This window comes from Periophthalmus magnuspinnatus, chromosome 1 (assembly GCF_009829125.3).
Source record: "Periophthalmus magnuspinnatus isolate fPerMag1 chromosome 1, fPerMag1.2.pri, whole genome shotgun sequence".
Classification (NCBI taxonomy): Eukaryota; Metazoa; Chordata; class Actinopteri; order Gobiiformes; family Gobiidae; genus Periophthalmus; species Periophthalmus magnuspinnatus.
In genome coordinates, this window is record NC_047126.1 from 28,457,427 (window position 1) to 28,477,758 (window position 20,332).

At 39.2% G+C, this 20,332-nt stretch overlaps 1 protein-coding gene across 6 annotated transcripts in view; it reads right to left on the reverse strand.

Annotated features, from left to right (window-relative positions):
- Nucleotides 1–1,874: 1,874 nt before the first annotated feature.
- gab1 (GRB2-associated binding protein 1) overlaps nucleotides 1,875–20,332 on the reverse strand; it is a 53,896-nt gene continuing 35,438 nt past the window's right edge. For 3 of the 6 annotated variants that reach the window (XM_055224415.1, XM_055224414.1, XM_055224433.1), the window contains 11 exons: nucleotides 19,467–19,595; nucleotides 18,045–18,210; nucleotides 15,060–15,291; nucleotides 13,812–14,473; nucleotides 11,422–11,516; nucleotides 10,620–10,917; nucleotides 8,212–8,304; nucleotides 6,835–6,928; nucleotides 5,521–5,635; nucleotides 4,323–4,451; nucleotides 1,875–3,889 (listed from right to left, as the gene is read on the reverse strand). In XM_055224415.1, the coding sequence (XP_055080390.1) occupies nucleotides 3,731–3,889; nucleotides 4,323–4,451; nucleotides 5,521–5,635; nucleotides 6,835–6,928; nucleotides 8,212–8,304; nucleotides 10,620–10,917; nucleotides 11,422–11,516; nucleotides 13,812–14,473; nucleotides 15,060–15,291; nucleotides 18,045–18,210; nucleotides 19,467–19,595 (2,172 nt within the window). In that variant the 3' untranslated portion in view covers nucleotides 1,875–3,730. Of the gene's footprint in view, nucleotides 3,890–4,322; nucleotides 4,452–4,930; nucleotides 5,007–5,520; nucleotides 5,636–6,834; nucleotides 6,929–8,211; nucleotides 8,305–10,619; nucleotides 10,918–11,421; nucleotides 11,517–13,811; nucleotides 14,474–15,059; nucleotides 15,292–18,044; nucleotides 18,211–19,466; nucleotides 19,596–20,332 lie in introns of all 6 variants that reach the window. The other 3 variants (XM_055224422.1, XM_055224425.1, XM_055224428.1) reach the window with 3 other exon arrangements.

Consider the following 20,332-nt stretch of genomic DNA (forward strand, 5'->3'; position numbering starts at 1 on the left):
GGTGGTAGTTGTGCATATGGAGCAGGATCACTGGCTGCAGGAATGGGATGATAAGGCAGTTGGACAGATGTGGTAAGCACAAGTGGAGATGATGCCGTATAGGGCTGCCAAGAACTGCTGTAATGAGATGGATGTGATCAGACATATGTCCAAGATTCAAAAAAGGTTTCATTCATTCAGACAGATAAGCTCCAGTGAAGTTCATCTGAGAGCCTCAAACACTGGCAGCATAAGAGTGTGGGTTAACCAATATTATTTCTGAAAAATGACATCTGATGTCCGTACAGTCAGTTTTCATTAGTCTACTAGATTCTCTGGCAACCATTTTAATGTGAACTTCCAGCTTCTGAAAATGATGTTTTAAATTTAGAGCCTAGTTTTGTGTTCCCTCCACAGGGTGAGGACCTCAGTCACATGGGAGGAGTTTGGAGTAGAGCCGCTGCTCCTTCATGTGGAGAGGAGCTGGCTGAGGTGGCTCCAACGTCTATTCAGGATGCCTCCTGAACAACTCCATGGGGAGTTGCTCAGGGCAGGTCCCACAAGGAGGAGGCTCCAGGGAAGACTCAGGCTGCGCTGGAGGGACTGTGTCTCTCGGCTGGCTTGTGAAAGCCGAGGGATCCTCCTGGAAGAGTTGTGTGTGGAGAGAGAAGTGTGGGCATCCCTGTTTAGACTGCTGCCTCTGTGACTGGCCCGGATAAAGCGGGAGGAAATGGATGGCTTGATAGATTTTAGACACTATCCAATTTTGAGGCCTATTATGTTAAAAATAGGTGCAAAAATAATGTACTAACCAAAAATATGTTTTAAATAATCCTGGAAACATTGTTGTTCACTAATTAGCTTGGGTTAGCTAACTCCGTGGTTATTGACTTGGCTAACACGTGCTAATGCTAATGCCATAGACTATATATATATATATATATATATATATATATAACTATACATCTTCTTTATGTAGTCTATGTTATTAGCCTGTTCACCAAATAGATCAGCTTCATACTTCAAACTTGTATCTTTTTGCAGAGTGGGCCCTTAAAGTCCATTAAATGTGTTTACCTTGTCCACGTGTCTGGTCCTGGGCAGGTCCTTGGGTTTTGAGCCCAGACTTTCTCTTTGGTTGACCCACAGAACATCCCAATTGTCATAATGCTACTTTACTTTATCTACTTTAATAGCATTCGAGTAGGCCAAATAAATTGTAGGAAATGTCACTGTGGCGCATATAGGAAAAATAAAGTTTTAAGAGGCATCAGAACTAAATATCCTGACAGTGGAAGTTGTTTACCTGAAGTGAAGACGAGAGCACGCGCTGGGAATAGACATTTCTCAAGCAACAGCTCCACCTAGTGACCATATATGTACATACAGTATGTTTATGTTATGTTTGTAAAGGACATTAGAAAGGGACTAGCCTATGCAAATTCATTTTAAAGATGAACGAGGCCTAAAGAAAGCATATCTGTCCCTTTGTCTGTTTAAAATATGACAGTAAAAAATACCATTCCGTAGAGAATGCATGAATAAGATTGTAAAATTGTACTTTGTCTACAAAAGCACCAAGACTAAAGCAATACAATTATAGCTCTTATTCACTCAGGGGGTTTTAGGCTACACATACTTTTTTGTAGCCGATATACAACATCTTATTTTATTTAGTGTGAAAATAATATTACAGTAATATTACTTATTACAGTCACAGCATAGGCAGTCCGTGGCCTGCCTAGAGATGGGTACATTGTCACTGACTCTCAAAAGCTATCGCAAAGTCAACAGCATAACCAGGTATGCTGGACACAGACAAATACCTAATAGGGTAGCCTAGGTCCAACTACACAAAGCTTAACAAAAACACAACCAAATGTTTTAAAGTTGTTGTTTTTCTTTTTATTTAGTTCATTTTAAAATTTACATTTCTGTCAAGAATTATTAAAAAAGATAAAGCATCACCTGCCTTGCAGTTTGTATCACAAAGAAAGTGACCAAGAGAGTGACAAAGATGGCTTAGTAGGCAAATGTTTTAATCATTTATCAAATCAATGGCAGTCTATATACAGCAGAAATATTGTATTTAATGACAACACATGCTTGAGGCTTGAAGCACAGACTTATGTCAATGTGTAAGGGAACATGGGATTAAAACATTATGGCAGTTCAATTGCAAATAAATTAAACCTAAGACAACAGAGTTTGGAATCTCAGTGAGCATGTGAATGTAACTGCAGTGCATGTAAAACTATGCAGACAAAGTGAGCAGGACAACTCCCAATAAAATAATGTGAAAAATAAATTACAAATGAATAGCTGTTAATAGTATGTCATTGCAAAGAGTACCTGATTTGCTCTCTCTAGCCTAAGATTACCACCTTTGCATAACCTAGAGAAATCATGTCACAATGGATTTAAACTCACAGTAATTCATTCTTTAGTCCTGAAGCCACCTCGATCAGGCGGAGGATTCTACCCTGCAGAATCCACAAGCCTTTTAGTCACACACTGGAAAATGCATACAAATAAAGGACACTTATTTGGATGTTTATATACATAATACTTTTGTACAGTCTTTGTGCTTCTTTCATGATGGATTGAAGCACTTGTGGAAAAAGTTGAACAAATACGAACTGAAGGTAGCCCCAAACTGACCATGTGAATTGTGCATGTCCTTGGAGATCACAGTTATCCTTACATAGACCAAAAGAGAGAATCCACTTCCATAAGGTTGTTGTCGTTGTAGCAAAACATCTGTGAATCTGGTGCTTACCTATGTGACTGACTAAACTACGAATGGAAAGATCCCTGTAGAATACTGTAAAGTGAATTATCGTATGAAAAAGTATATAAAAAGAGCTAAATGGCTTTGTTGACTGTTTTCTTAATAAACTGGTGCGTGCATGTAAAATACTGGAATCTGAACACTGGCAGTGCAAGGTCTGATATTATTAAGCTAATTGCCTGTTTTCATTGGTTTAAAGCTAAATAAAGCCAGAGCCATGTTTTAAATTTAATCAGTGCAAAAGTTCTAAAGTTTACAATGTAATTAAAGCAGGATCAGATGTGCTGTTGTTTCATGTGATTTTTTTATTTTGTCCTGGAAAAGACCAGCCAGGAAGACTGACAAGTGGTGTGGTAGAAATGAGCATTTCTCAGTATAGATTCACAAATTGCGCTGCAATAACAACCTCATACCGTTTGGCAAAACAGTTTGCTTGTTTGAAATTAAGTCAAGTTAAAAATAGTTACTAGTTAATAGCAACATGTTGCACTGGCTGTTACAAACCATGATCATGTATATTACCTCGAACTCAAAACAATAACAGCAACATAAATTTAGGAAATGTTTACTGGGGGTCAACCCAGAAGCCACTCAGGATGAAAAACATAGGAAAAATTTGGACTCTGATTAAGAAAGAAAATGTATCCACAAAGGGGCAACAGTCAAACCTAAATTAAGTCCAGTCTTGTCACCTGCGTTCACATTGCATACAGCTTATTGTTGGCCGACACTCCACGTACAGATGTCAGTACAGTGCAGCTCCGGGAGGACAGCAGCTCCACTCGACTCTCCCACTGAGAACAGCACAGACTGTACTGTGCCTCCATGAGAGCCTTAAACAGTTAACAAGGCCTGTGATATCAGGCCTGAGGTACCAGGCCTGAAGTACCAGGCCTGAGGCACCAGGCCTGAGGCACCAGGTCTGAGGTGAGCTGCTGGGCTGGAGTGTGACACAGCACATCACTTGGTTCCTTTGTTGGGGGTGTCTGTGTCTGTAGACTGTCGGCCATCGTTCCAGGCCTCTCTGGTGCTTTTTAAAGCCTGAGTCCGCTGCCTGTCCACAACCACATAGTCCACACGCTCGTCTGATGCAGGCATGCCTGCCCCATTGCTTTTCATCTGCAATTACACATTTTAACGTGAAGATTATTGGCTCAAGGTAGAGTAAAAACAAAGCTTTATTGTGATGGTCGACACCACAGAGGGATACCTAAATACATACATGGACATTAAAAATCTAAGTAAATGTTAATGTTTTTTATGTAAATAGTTTAATGTATATAGGTTCCTGGAATAATAACAACAAATATAACCAGGATCTATTAAGCACTTGATAAAAATGAATGCAGTAAAGATCTTGACATGCCAGAGCACATCTCCAACCATAACGGGTCACCACGGAACATTTCATGAGACAGTGTTTTTGTCAGAATAGACCTCTTAGGGCAAGAGACAAGTGTCTATGTGCTTCCATTTGTGTGATGTCAAGTTGTTTTGCACTGGTTGCAAGTACTATGCACATTCAAATGTTAATCACTATTGTTGTTCTTACCTTCCTCGGTGGAGTAGAGGTTCCAGACTCAAGATCCAAATCTAGATACTCCACCTGCTTGTCTCCTTTTGGTTTAGACATGGGGCTGCTTCCACCATCAGCAGTCATTGGTGGAACGAGCTTCATGTTCTAGATGCCATGAAATATATTGTATTAAAGTTACAGTGGAACTTAGAGCATTTCACTGTGTTGTCACAAGAGATAGTAGATGTAGATTTGATTTTGTTATATAACATACAATAATATAATGCCAATATGGTCTTTCATATAGATTTGGATCCCTCATGAGGATGTATTTTGAGAAACTTCAATTAAAAAAGTTAAATAAAATTTAAAAAATTAAATATGCTACAGGACATGCACTATTTTGTTATGATATTGTGACAACACAGAAACATGTGTCAAATTAAAACATGTTAAACTATACTACAGGTGGATGGAGTTAAGACTACAATGGCAGAATGGTGTCTATATCCTAAATATCACTGCAACCACTATTACCAAGGCAAACTTAGGACTATGATTTCACACTTGCAATAATTCACACAATACACTTTAGTTTACGGACAGGGTAAGCCATGCAGTTTTGTGGTGGCAACCCTGCTCACCTCCTCTATGGGTTCAACCTCCTCCACCTCCCTCTTTATAGGGGTGATGGGGACAGTGCAGTAGAAGGACTCCTCTCTAGCAAAAGTCAGGAAAACAACAGGAAAAAGAGAAGATAAAGCTTTAGTAGAGCAACATGCCAAAAGCAAGCAAGAATAGAAATAAACAAGTGATGAAAGAGTGTCAGCCAGAAAAGGAAAAATTAAAATCAATAGCAAATCAATTTGAAAACAGGTTCTCTAATAAGTAAAGTGTAAGGCAGAGGAAACGTGTATGACCTGTGAATTTACAGAAAAAAGCAAGTTGCAATTTAAGAGCTGCCAAGCAAGAGAACAAAAAGTGAAGAGGGGGCGACAGGACGGATCGAAGCTGTGAAAAACAAAAGATGAAGTTTCGAGGAGTCCCTCTTCAGCACCTAGTCATTTGTACAAGTAATAAGGCTTTATAGATCTGGGTTTTGCTGTTTGTCTACCATTTAGGACCATTGCTACATTTATATGGCATTTGTAAACTCTTACAGCCAATTAAAATAGATTTATAAGGACTGGAAATGCATCTTGCTATGATTGAGAAACAGTGTTGCGTTACATACTGGTTCGTCTGGGGGGACCATGGGTACATAATTGTCATCACATTCCTCGGAGTCAGTGCTGGAGGCTGTACTATGCACTGACGCAGGTCGCGTTGACATTGGAAACCTAGGGAAACTGTGGAGCATTCACAATGTTTACACGCAGGCTTCCAAAGAAACACAGTCCACTAGTGAGCACATGTAATGTCTTATGTCAGCCACTGCGTCCCAATGAGTCCCTGTAGCACCAAGCATAAGGTCATACAAGCACATGACCTGCTTTTTAAAAAATGCACAAACTCGCTGCTCCTCCATTGAAGGACTTCATAAAGTCAAAGACTGAGTGAGATGAGCACCAGGGCCACGGCTCGAGGAGACTGTGTGGTATCACACAGATGCACCATATTTGGATAGACAATGCTGTCTGTCAAAAACACTAATAATTGGAACAATCTTCCACAGACAATAAGAGAAAGTCCATCTCTGTCCACTTTCAAACTGCACCTTAAACTGTGGATGAAGGAAATCAGTCTATGAACACTGTTCTGTGTTATGTCTTTAATTGAAAAATGTTATAATTGTCTTCTGTGTCACCTGCCTAGGGACAGCTGATGAAAATTTGCAACAATCAGTCATATTTACACTGCAATTACAGATATTCATTAATATGCACTGTCCCTATCAAATAAATAAAACAGATAAAGAGAGAGCCCATAATCCCATGTATAATGTTATCTAATAGCTACAGAGAGACTACTGTAATGCATGAAGTGTTAGTTTCTACATCTTTGTTTTGTTTTTGTTGTTGTTTTTTTTACTTTAGTTTATTAGACAATTGTTCACACCAAATTCATTTTTGTGCACGGAAGAAAATTATAGTGTAAAGTGTCCTTTTCACAAACTTTCCATCACAAAAAAACAAGACAGTTAGAATATTTTTTTGAAGACTGAAAAATAGGGCTGTGTGTTTTTGGACAAAAATGTATAAATACATAAAAAAGAATTACTGACAAGTAAGAGATTGCAATACATATTTAAAAGTACAATTCTATTATTCAGAGTGCACTTTATAAACTCATTTGCAAGAAGACTGAAATTTGATCTGATGAATAAATACAAAAATGCATTCATTCCACATTGCAATCTTATCTAAATAAATGCAGCCTTTGCAATCTGATAATTGTACCAAATCAAAGTGCAATTTCTGTTTGACTGTGATACGTTGTGCTGCCCTATGTTTAGTTACTCAATATTAATTCAAGAAAGCAAAATGAATGGTGTGAACAAGCTTGTATATACAAGTAAAATGTAGAGCTGTAATGTTGGGACACTTACTCTCTGGCAAACGAGCGCGTAACAGGTGAGCGGACCGGTGTACAAGGCTCCTCCCACTCCGGCAGTGGTTTTATCTCCAGTGGGGCAGGTTTTCCTGACACATAAGAAGAAAATAGATAAAGGTATACTGTGATGGTATGTGCTGTGTTCGATATGGATTTAAAACCTCTAAATAATAATAATTTTTAAAATCCTGATATGAAAAGTGTAAGATACAATTTAACATCTGCAAAACTGAAGGATAACTTCATTGTAATTTTAGTTGTATACATAAGATTACAGACATTTCAAGTAGTCGTTGTGTCCTATCCACGGGTTTCAGACTCAGAATGATGAAAATCTAGCACTGTTCCCATGAATACCCACTGTGTCTCTGATCTGAGTGACTGGTGAATGAAATGATGGTGTTGTGGTGTATGTTCTCGTGATAGTGGTGGGGAAACTGTATGTGCAATGTGCCCCCCGTCTGCACAAAGACAGATGTGACTGACAGAACAATGTACTTGAAGGTGCACTAAGTAACATTTCTAGTGGAGCATCTACCACTAGCTTGTCTCCATTGAAATTGTGTTACGTAGTATGGCATTAACTTATCCATATTGCACTTGTTCAGTTACAGGTGTTTAATTGCCAAAATATTTCTTTAAATATGCTCTCCACAGGCCTGACCTGTAACCTGCCCTGGCAGCGTCAACCGTCTTGTCTCCAGATGGATTGATATTTATTTGTCAGATACATCTAGTTTAATAACATGCACTGAAAGGTCAAAATAATCCTCCTTATGTCTTTAGTTGCAAAAAATGTAAGTAGTCAAGCCATGACAAGAAAACTACAGGAGCTACCTGCTTGTTTCCATGGAAATCTTAATTAATATTGCCATACTGTAGAACATTCCAAACAAAACAACATCTCCATGGAGACAAGCAGGTGACAAAATCTCCACCCGAAAGGTTACATAGTGCACCATATTCTGGGCAACAACCTCCATTGTAGTGCCGACACAGAAAAACTCAGACATACTCTAACATTTGTTCTTGGTTGAGTCTATGCATTATTCACTCTTTATATACAGTCTAGGCCCTACACGTGTTTGAAATTTTTGTTGTGAGACAGGAGCATTGGTCCGTCTTCCATGTTATTCATTCACAGCAAAAACACTATAAAACAAATCAAGTCATACAATGCATTCAAACATCTTGAAAGAACAAAGGGCACACACTCTGAACACACTACACATACTGACAGGACAAAAACCCAGAGAAGACCCTAATGACACAGTAGTGGCTCATCCAGTGCATGCAGAGAACAGAGGTGGAACAGTCTGGACAAGTCAGAAGATTTCAGAGAGACAACAGCAGTTCAGTGTGGAGTACCTACCCTTGCGTCGTCCCCTGGGGAATTCACCTACGGTTTGAGAGTCCGTTCTCTCTAAACCCACACCTTTTGCTCTTATTATTTTAGGACTTTGACCTGATTGGTGAAAGAAGACTTGGCTTATTATAAATACTTTTGGCAATCACAACATTTACACCCTGAGATGTATACAATTGCCCTGCCATGCAAAGCCAAAGACGAGATATTGACGAACATCCATTGATTGTACACCATTTTTTATGCAATCATGAAGAGGATGATTGTCATGACCAACAGCAGACGATGCTAACCGACATGCACCTCGCTCCATGCACCACGGCTTCCCACGCAAACACTGACATCACACCTGTGCATGCAAATGTCACGAGAGAGAGGCACAGACTTTTAAATTGTGAACACGCTCCTTGTATTCCATCATTCGATTAGTCAACAGAGATTATGAATTATGAACAGTTTTAGAAAAATATAATCTGTATTAATAACAAAGACAAGACAGTAAAAAGCATGGCTCATGGTAAATATAAATCAGAAAAAAACATTTGCATATTATTACTTTCAGAGAGTCTATTATGTACATAACATGCAACAATCCAAATACAAGATGTGCACCTTTAGCAAATACGCATTCACATAAATTCAAGATCTACTTTAGACTTGTAGCTCAGGGTTCATAACTAGTTCATGCAATAAAAAAATGTCTTAAAACAGCATCTTTTTCACTATAAAAAAGTATATTTCAGTATAAGTTTGGTATATGAATAATTGTTATTATTCAGATATATAATCACAAATGGCTTTATTGTACCAAAGGGAAAAGGGAACACAAGCTCAGACACTGGAGAAACATTTCCGAGGTTACGTGGGATTTCACACACGATTTGACGACGTTTTATGGCCCGCGATGAAACAAAACAGAAAGAAACGACGCACGAGAAGGGTCAGCCGCTGACTGCTCCTCAAAGAGCTGCAGCAGAGTCGGCCCGTGCCAAATGGGACAGATACAAGAGGTCCGACCGCACTCCCCTCGGAACACAGTGTTTTCTGTTTGAGAGAAGAACTCAACCTTAATATGCAGAGTTTGTGTGTTACATGTGTGAATGAAACAAAACAACTCTGGGCAAGAAACAACATTATATCAGATCAGAAAATAATGTAATATCGGTTCTTTAATGGTAAATAACTGTTAAATTGTGATGTTTCTACTCGCAATAACCACAACACAAAACCAAAAACTGTGCCATCCCCAATAACAAACCCTGATGTTGCTCTAACTACATATGTGTGTGTGATATTTCTCCCTGCACAGAGCGAAAGTCCCGGCCCTATTAGGTCTCAAATCAAAGGACTCCATTCAGATGAGTGGAACAAAGGGGACAGAGGTGACCACTCGGCTCTTTGGTCACTCCACAGGGCCTCAGCCAAACAAGAGTGCTTTTGTCATGGACCCATCTGTGCCAGGAAAGGATGCTGCCACTGCACAAACTCATCCAAAAGGTGAAACTAGCTTGTTACTGATGGGAACACTGGTATCACACGGACCAGAGGACAGAATCTACCCAGCTCTGCAACATCTTCTATGCTATCAGTTGGTGTCTAGTATAATTTTCAAGCTGAACGCAGATTTTACGTAACCGTGTCATAAGCCAAAAAAGAAAATGGGAAGTAGCACTAGAAGAAAACTAAATAATTATTGGAAATGGTTAATGGGTGTAAGACTAAATAAGAGGCATTCCAGATCTGGAAGTGGGTTAAAGTGCATAAAACAGGTTCAACTATTAATTTATCTAAAACATAGTAAACTTCACTATATTTAAGATTTCCAAAAAATCTTGTGTAGTCTTTTGTACTTTTGTAATTTTGGTGAAGGGTCTAATTTTTACTTCCTGGTTTGACACAGGCAGCAAATGTGACATACATAGAGGTCTGTTACTTTGACAAGTTTTGGTCCTTCAAATCGGTTTAATCAATGCTTAAACCGTCTTCCTTGTACATAAATTGTACTTATGTCATCAACTGTCAACAAAGAGTATTCAGTTTTCAAATTGACTGTATTTCCCAATTTTTTGTTTCCTACTTTTTTCCACAAACTTTCACTTATGATCAATATTTTCTTCAGGTACTATCCCACCAAATCAAGTTAGAATTTCAAAAATATATTAATCTGTCAAATGCACTTTAAGTCAATAAGTAGGACTGAAAAGACCAAATGAAAATAAACACCACTTATTCAACAAAACACTGGTTTATTTTATACCCATGAGCCAGCGGTAGAGAAAATGAGCAGAATTGACAATGAAGCGCAGTTAGCAGTCCGGTTGGTACATTAGTCAGAACAGACCCAAGAGCAGACACCAAGATGTTAATGCTCTTTAGAGAAGCTGCACATGCGTCGGTACCTTAGAGGCGCTCACCTTTGCGGTCAGGTTTGAGGTTACGGTCCACTGGAGGAGGCTGGCAGTCGCTCATCATGGGTCGCCGAGGGGGAGTCTTGGGACTGGATCTGAAGCCCATGTGAGCAGGGGGAGGTACCTGCTTCCCCAGAGAGGAGAACTCCATACTGCTGGGGGTCATGGGGACGTAGTTGGCTTCGTGTATAGGCTCAGACAGACTGCCTGAGTGGTGCGATGGGGAGTTAGCGCTCATGGGGACGTAGTTCTGATCTACCTCTTCTGTGGACTGGCTTCCCAAGGGCATCATGCCTTTGTTTTTCTAGTAACAAGAGACGAGGCAGACATTGAGATATATGCTCAGCCGCTACAGTGACCACCTGAACATTCAAAATACACAACCAGTCAAAAGTTTGGACACTTCTTTATTTCCATGATTATTTGCATTGTAGATTCTCACTTAAGGCATCTATAATCTAATATCTTAAGGCAACTATAATTGAACACATATGGAATTTAGCAAAAAAAAAAAAAAATGTAAATAACCCTGGTTTGCACTTTGGCATTTTAACAGACTAAGTCAAAAAGCTCATAGAGAGATGGTCAAGGGTTTGCAGCTCTCTCATCAAAGTAAAGGGTGGAATTTGTATATAAAAAATAAAAAAATATATATTGCTAAGTTATTCAACTTTTTTCCTTTACTTTGTTCCATCAATATGTATATAAAATGTAGAGACTAGTGAACATAAAGAAAAGGGAAAAAAAAACTAAAAACATTGATGACATGTACAAACTTTTGACTGGTAGTGTAGGTGTTGATACTTACAAAATAACTATTGAAGCTTTCATTGAAATCAAATGAGCAGCTTTTGTCAGAGGGAAATGACCTAGGAATGTCATAGCAGTCCTGCGATCCAAAATCTAGAAGAAAAAGTTTAATTAAGTCAATTAAAACCAAAATAGAAGGGAGGGTTGAAAATCACTTCACGTTTAACCAATTAACTAAATGATCATATAATTTTAATAACCTTACTTATCTACAAATCTATATAGAATCATTTGTATTTTGCATTCTCAAACAGGCACAGTTGTAATAATTGATGTCATCACTAGAGGGCGAGTGATGTGGGGCCTGTTTAAGCCAATGATATTTTAATTCAGGAATGACTTGTTTTTGTGCTCACACTTTCTGGCACTGGTATCCTGCACTGGCAGCAGATTTGTTTTCAGACAGTTATCTGCTCAACAGTGAAGGAATCCCAAACATTTAAAAACACTCAGCTATTTTCAAACACGATATTTTATCTGGAAGGGGAAATATTACACTGACCGGTTATTACACAACTAAAACTTTTTGATTAGTCAGGGGGATTTAATATTACCAAAAAAATATAAACATAAGAGATAACACATTCTTTTGCATAGGCCTAGAACTTTGAATGTAAAACACTGTGTGGAAACCTGAATTGCTTTCACTAATCACTTCTTGGTCCACAGAGCCACTAACAGCAGCTTAAAATTATTGTGGTGACTCTGCAAATACTAAAGAGATATAGGGCTCCAGACTATTCGAGCTGGGTGCACCGGTGCGTCTAAGATTTTCATGTGGGTGTACCAGAACATGATTTGGGTGCACCAAAACCCAAAACTTATTGAAGCCATTGTAATGGATTGTCCTTAAACTGCTTCAACAATAAGGACTAAACAAGTAACTAGGTTAGATATGTTTACCTGGATATACAATTCACTTTGTATACTATACATTTATTAAAGAAAAAGAAATATAGGCAATAATATTTCAATAATGACTTGTTTTATCTAGTGAAAGTTGTTTAGTTGATCATAACATTAAGAATGTACCTTTTCTTTAAGCAGAATTAGTAGCCTATAAGTTTAATTCATAAAAAGCTACTAAATAAATATTGGCTTCAAAAACTAGTCAGAGTGAGAGGTCTGTGCTTTTAAGGATCTTTATAGTTCACTATACGACGTGCAGAGTGAGGCCTCTTACTTTCAATTGTGGATTTTTTGCCATCTAGATATATTTTCTTTTTCACCTCGCACATCGCCAGCTTCATTTGAGTAACTAAACACAGTGTGGAGGATCTGCAGGTTTGATGCTGCTCTTTAAAAATTAAATACTGTGTCTCATTCACAAATGGTCGAAAAGCGAAACTTATGAGCTCCACAGTCCATATTAAACTATGTACCAGAGCCTGGCCTGAGCGTATCGGCCTTGGCTCCAACTGCCTTTAGTGATCTAGTCAGCGACTCAGCGTTGAGATGAGAATGAGTAACTTGAGTTTTCATTTTGTTGTTGATTTCAAATGTTAAATGTGTTCTATACTATTTAATCCACATTTATAATGGGGGGAGTGAAGACTGAGATGAATGGGAAGAAGATCTGTCAGGTGCCCAAGGAAATTTTGCAGTTGCTCCAAGTAAAATTTTAGGAGCATGTGCGCTCAAATTGGTCACACTCTGGAGCCCTGAGATGACTAATCACCAAGGTAAGGCCTTTAAATAAAAGTCAGCACATAAACAACATTTTGTTGCAAATTAGCCACATGCTTTGCTCATCACTTCACCAGTGCATTGTAGAACTTTTAGATTAAAACTAAAAAGGATATAAAACACTTGTTCAGTTGCAGACCTTTTCTAAAATAGACTTTTCAGAGCTATTTAACAAGTTATAGCTGTTTCCCCTTCTCATTTACCCTCTCGAAGTTGTATTTGGAGTGATTCGTGCATGTTTCTGTCTTTTTAGATGAATATTGCGATTTAAATTGAGCAAATAATAACATGATGAGATTATAACTATATAGCAGGCACAAGCACAATATGTCTTTGTTAAATAATGAGTAATACCAATGAGCTTGTATTCAGTTTCTTGATTATTATTTTTTTTTAATCTTTCTCTAAACATTTTAAGTTGGTAAAAATGTAGTTTCTTATACTCCCTCTGAATTTTTTTTAAATACAGAACAGATTCTCTAACCCTATCAAAATCCAGAAAATGTCCTAGGGCTTTTAATAGAGCTCGGAATTGTGTCGTCATACCTCAAAATTTTAGGATGCTAAATAGAAAAGTTAGCAGTCATTCAAAAGTATTCTGACAATGTAGAGTGATTTGCGCCGCTGCTACAAACATGGCAGATTTTGTCATTACCATAGACCTTCAATCTGGAGCTTTACACCTGACCAGTGAAGTCTAACCTTTCCGTAGCCGTGAACAGTCCACAGTGCCGATGGTGTTGCTGCGCAGTGCCTTGTTTCCCGTGGCCGTGGGCACACAATAGTTCCCGTCTGTTTCTGAAGCTGACCGGGGCACGCAGTAGTTGTCCGTAGGCGATCGCTCAGCAGGGGGCGGTGGTGGTCCTGATGTGGAAGTGAGAGAGGGTTTGGGTGGTCTCGGAGGTGGGACCACATCTCCCCCACCCTCCGACCCTGTAGAAGGCATTGTACGGGGCACTTGATATGTACAGTTCGAACCAGGTGTGGTGGGGAAATCATAACTGATAGACATGTTACGCATTTGCATCTCCATGGAAGCCTTCCGAGAGGGCGTGTTGAAGGTGTAAATCTCGGGGGACTCGGTGCTGTCCGGGTGCGTAGAAGGCGAGGGGGCAGATTTGGGGCCGAGCACAGTGTCCTGGGAGTAGCTGCGGGGCAGGTGGTACAGACCAGTGTCAGTAGAGAAGGAGGTGCCTCGTGAGGGAGGGGAGTCGTAGATAGATGAGGCCGAGGCAGGGCCGTGGTGCTGGGGGAAGAACCCATTGTGCGAGCTGTGCTTGGCCGACGAGGTGGAGGTGGGCGTGCGGTGGGATGGGAGGTTGTCATTTAGGTCGGTCTCTGAAGAGGTAGACTTTGCATGAGCCCTAAAACAATAAGAGTGAGAAAACCAGTTACTTTAAAGAGGTTAGCAATAAAATCTTTAACCCAAAAGGGCATTTCACTTTGACGAAGAGGTGTTTAATGCAACAAGACATTTTAACTCCAAGCAGGAAAATTTGGTTGCATGACATGGTCCCTGCATGTTTGTTTGTTTAAATATCCAGCTGAGGTATTGTTAGAATCTAACACACTATGGACCATTTGTACATGATGAATCCTATTCTGTATCTGTACAACTTGCCCTGTTTTATTAGTACAACAAAAATGCAATGCAGTAACACATGCAAATATGAATTAACAGCAACGTCAAGTAAGGGGTCTTGGTGAGAGAGAGCACCACTGCACGAGCAGGCAGGTCCAGCTGATGGGCTGGTGACTCACAGACTAGCTTGTGGACAGAGAGTCCTGCTCTCACACTCCTCCAGGAGAAAGTACTCCTGGTCTCCCTCCAGTGGAGACTCAGGCTGCACAGAGCTAGGACTGAGCAGGGCCAGAGTGTCAGACAGGAGAAAGCAGAGATGAAATGACAACGAACAGCTCAGACTGATGACAGAGCACAGCTGGGCTCACCTGTGGGGGTCAGGCTTCTTGCTCTCACAGTTGACCAGCCACAGATAGTCCTCAGTGGGCTCCTCTGAACTGGACTGGGATTCGAGGTGAGGAACGTGGACAGGCTGATATGGAGGAGGGATAGCTGACAGCACAGACGCGGCTGGGCCTATAATGTTCCCATGGTGAGCAGGGTGTGGGGGTGTGTCCACCACCTGGCCTGTGGACGACTGGGAAGAGGCTTTGGCAGCTTCTGTGAAGACAAATACAAGCAATCATGTGTCATAGTGCATATAGTGTCAAAAACAGATTTCAGCACAATCATGTGTAACTTTGAGTACTTACTATAGGAAGTGTAATGTATTACACTGTGAAATACAAAAGCCAACAACATATCTAATTTGTGTTGGATGTTTGGATGTTGTATTTGAGGCTTTCCTTTAATCTTCCTGTCACAGAGCATACACTGTTACATACAGCCTAGTGAGAAACATGCAGAGAAATTATGAAAGGTTCACTTTCTATGACAGTGTTCTTGTGAATCTCTCAGACAGCATTTCCTCTAGGTCCCTGCTTTTCACACAGGCTTTTCAAATCGAACAGTCTTTTTCAATCCCTTCTGCTTGAGCTGATTGTTGTTCTTCAGAAAGAGCCAACATGGCTGCTGCGTATGCTGGATGAAATGCATCTATGTTTTCTGACACTTTTTTCTTCTTTTCACAGTTTTCCTCCCACTCAGTTTGATGAGAAAGAGGCAGGCACTATGGAATTAACATCTTAATACAAAATCACTTTAGTGGCGTGCTTCACCTGCTCCCTCCTGTGTCCTTGCTGGCTGGTTTGTCACAGTCTTAAGTGCTGATCCATGCAGCAAAAGGGGAAATCCTCAGTGCTCATCCCCTTGTATCCTCCTACACTTTCTTGTTCTCTGTGCATGTTGTCTGTTGAATACCTGCCCAGCCTTGAAGCTCACTACTGCAGCCCACACCAGAGTAGGGTGGGAGGCGAGTCTTACAATCTTTAGAATTTGAAGTGAGCAAAAACAAGAGCCAAGAACAGTATTTCCTTTTAACCCTGTGAGAGTAGCTGTGGGAGAGGGGTTCATAAATCTCCAGCATAGGGCAATATTTTTTAAGGTGACCTGCTGCCTAAAGAATACACATAATGCTTTATTTTAACACTTAAGTGAAAGGAGATAACTGCACAAAACCTGACTACACAGCTCTCTTACAGGTTTATGGTAAAGAAAAGCACTGTGGGTGTGTTTGTAGTAAATTTAAATTAGAGTGTGGGGAAAATAATCAAAATTGAAAAAAATTCAAAATATCAGCATATCGCCATCGGCCGATCTCTACTTAAATAGTGCCGGTATTTAAAGAGATTTGATTTAGTTTTGGGCCCATCTCATGCTAGTGAGGGGATCTATATTGTTCTGATACATTTATAGTGTACAGTAATTCTCCTTGGAGACAAGCAGGTGGCAGATCTCATCCACCAGAAGGATTACACATTGCACCTTCAATATAGTCATTGTCACAGATCTAGTTAAGAGAGATATTAGTACAGGACTGTCAGAAATACAGCACTAGCTCAGATCACATAATACTCTGTTGAAACAAATGATTGCTTATGGGTGTGGACACAAAATACCACTGTAACCATTAGAATGCAAGATACAGCTACTATCAAAACATTTCTTTCACATCAGTAAGTTTGCATTAAGTTGCCAGGGATGCCCCACAACACCACATATGTAATATGCGGAGGCTTACACACTGTTCTGTGGAGGTGTTGACCTTAGACAGAGATGCTGTGTGACTCATGCTTGAATAGAAGAAAAGCACATCTTCTTTTAAAAGATTCTCACCGTGGTACATCAGATGAAAAATGTTTGCAACAGTTATGCTATTTTCAATGAAAATAACATGTATTTGAATATGTGTGGGGAAAGAAAGTCCAAGTTGAAATTCAAAGACAAAGGGAAACAAAAGCTTGAGAGGGGAAAAGGAGGAGATTCAGATAAGAGTGGAGCTGGGGGACAAGCACATAATGCTTTGATTATGTAGTACTGCGAACAAGAGTAATGTGAGCCTGAACATTGCACATGGATCCACATATGCTCCATTGGACCTTGGCTGAGAACTGGTCTCCTTCTGATGCATTCACATGGGTCACTCTCTTGTTAAAAATGTAAATGTGTCTGTCATAGGGGGTACGAATATGGCAAATTACTCAGAATAGGTCATGATTTTGATTTGATCACATTTGAGGTACACTGCAGCTTTATATTGTCATGAACTATATGCACCTTCACGCTTCACTGTGACTGATGACTTCCATTAGTCACTTACACAAAACATGATAGAAACAGACCAAAACCAGGAGAACGTGAAACAATTAGAGGGGATTAAACAGAAAAGGTAGTCTGTAGACTAATCTCTCCAAATAATCAGATCATCACAGTGGAGCATGGTACAAATTGATATGGTCTTGTTGCCCACAGCTAGTCAGGCTAAACAAAATGGCATTGCTGAAATGAAAGATATATTAGGGCATCAAAGTATCATCACTTCATCCCTTTATACAGTAGAATGTAATTTTCAACACAGAATATAGGTAATTTATTAATTATTCCATGGTCATACCATCTCTGATAAAAGGTCAAGACCATTTTAAACTATTAATGTTCAAATTTGTTTCAGTTGTATAATTATTTTATACAACTGATTGGCACACCCTTCTACAAATTATGACATACAAGACCTAAAAAAAACAGAAACCTAAAAATTGCAGCTTTATATTGTCATCAAGAGGTAAGTAAATGCACATTCTGGGAGTTTACGCTTCACTGTGACAGATGAGTTCCACTAGTCACATACACAAAACATGAAAGAAGAAGACCAAAAGCAGAAGAAGGTGAAGAAAGATAGAGGGCCTAACAAACCCAAAGACTTCTGATAAGCATGTGTCCTTGGTGATGAGAAGGGCAAATGTTTTATGTCTTACCATCGTCAGTGGGGTTGAAGCCACAGATTTCACAGATGGAGTGAACCCACTTGTTCATCTCCTCCTCAGTGTCAGCCACCAGGTAGAAGACGCGGTCGATGGTCTTGATGTCAAATATGAAGCTGTGCTCCAAGTCCTTCTTGTTAAAAGTCAGTCCAGCATCCACCTAAACAACACTGAGGTCAGTTTCAGTGGTTGCATAACTTAAATTGTAGTAAACAATGAGTATGAAAGAGCCTATATTACGCATGATTGACTCGCGTGAGCTTTAAGTCATGGTATAATGTTGTTACCTTCTCAAAAACATGCCTGAAGTTGTGTTTTGTTTCATTCACGCGTTTGTGTAATCTGTAATCTATTATTAATCTGTATACATCTCCAAAACTCAAAATGCTCTGTTCCACCTTGTGATGTCATGAAGTGGTAGTTTTCAAGTTAACTTCTTTTAACTATCTTTTACCTAGTAGAGATTGGCAATTCCAGGGCTGAAATTATCCAAATGATTCTAGTGAAGGTGTGTGGAGTTTAAAAGCACAGTGGAGCACTTCCTGTATTATCATATGACATCACAAGAGTGTTTTCTGTTTGAAAGAAGAACTAAATGTGCAGGACTTGTGTGTTAAACATGTGTGAATGAAACAAAACACAACTCCAGGTCTGTTTTTGATGAGGAAACAAAAGTGCAATACAGATCAGAAAATACAAGTGTTAAGTATAGAGGAGGGTCAATTTCTGTTATTTTTATAGTTGGCTAAAAACACTAATCTTTCTGAAATAAGCTATAGTCTACATATTCATCACTGCCCATTGCAAATCAGTGGATCAACAGTTCTGCAATATTCCATACTAGTATAGAATTTAATTAAATCTAAATGAAGGCAATTATAATATTTATGCTGTATCTCATTCTGTATTGTAAAAACTAAAATGTTTTATAATTGTATGCAATATGGGGCCTATTTGTTGTAATTAGAGCTGGATGATAAAAATTAATCATGATGTTGCCTCATATTGATCAGTCACAATTTTTGAGACAATTTATTCTGATTTATAAACAACTAATTCAATTGGCATTCAATAGTCATTTCCTGAACATAAACAACACAGACTTTTAACCACGGTCATTTAAAATTTAAAAAAATGTCAGAAATGTTAAATTTTCTACTTCCAAAGTCTGACCTCTGCTCCAAACCACATATTTTTTCTGACCGAGGATCACCTCTGAACCTCTTGATTAAATAGACCAAAACATATTATTGACGATATGAATCTCAATCTCAATCAAAACTGCATCCAGCACAGCCCAAATTGTAATAATCATATAATAATATTTAGCACCTCTATCACGGCTGAACCAATGTAAATAGATTGTGAATAGTTAAAGAAATAGTTAATAAATACTTAAACTATAATGTTCTGTACCTGCTCACATAGGTTGAGGTCTATGACTCTTATTGGCTTCTTGGCATGGTCATTCTTGTAATACTCCAACACGTCTGGGTCGCCCGTCAGACGGCCATTGCGAAGAACAAACCACCGCTTCTTCCATGCCTGCGGGAGAGCAAAGAAACAGGGGCAAAGGTCAAGCAAGTTTATAACTGACCATAACCTGACCAGATGCTTTGAGTGTCACAGTCTGCATGCAAATTTTCACCACACATGACATCATAGACTGCTACCAACTCAGTCTTACGCACAGGTGGGTAATACTCAGTTACATTGTACATTTCATAGTACCTTACTAGCAGCATACTATTTGAGTAAGTGCTGGTTACTCTTCTCACTGAGAGTAAGTCTACAAGTGACAAAGCCCTTAATTTAATGTTTTATCCTTCAAATTACAGTAACTTTCAATTATAAATCAGATGTTGGTCCCGAAAGTTACTCTTACTTGAGCAATAGTTTCACCAAATACCTTTTTACTCTTACTTGTGTAATGTCTTGTACCTCTACTTTGTACTTCCACTTGAGTAGTATTATTTTAAAGTAACGCTGCTCTTACTTGAGTACAGTTTTTGACTATTCTACCCACCTCTGTTCTTAAGTGCCAAGAAAAGGCCTGTAACCAAAAGTATGTGTCTGGGATAACATAACAAAAGCCACATCGTCTGGACTGGCACACTCAATGAAATCTAAAAAGGGAAACATGCAATTAAGCCTTTGAGAGGCACTTTATCGTCTGTGTTCACAAGAAAATGGGAGACAAAGGAGGAAAGAATATAAAACTTTAACAAACAAATTGAGATTAATGTCTTTTACTCGCTAATCATCTTCTTTATAAACCACTT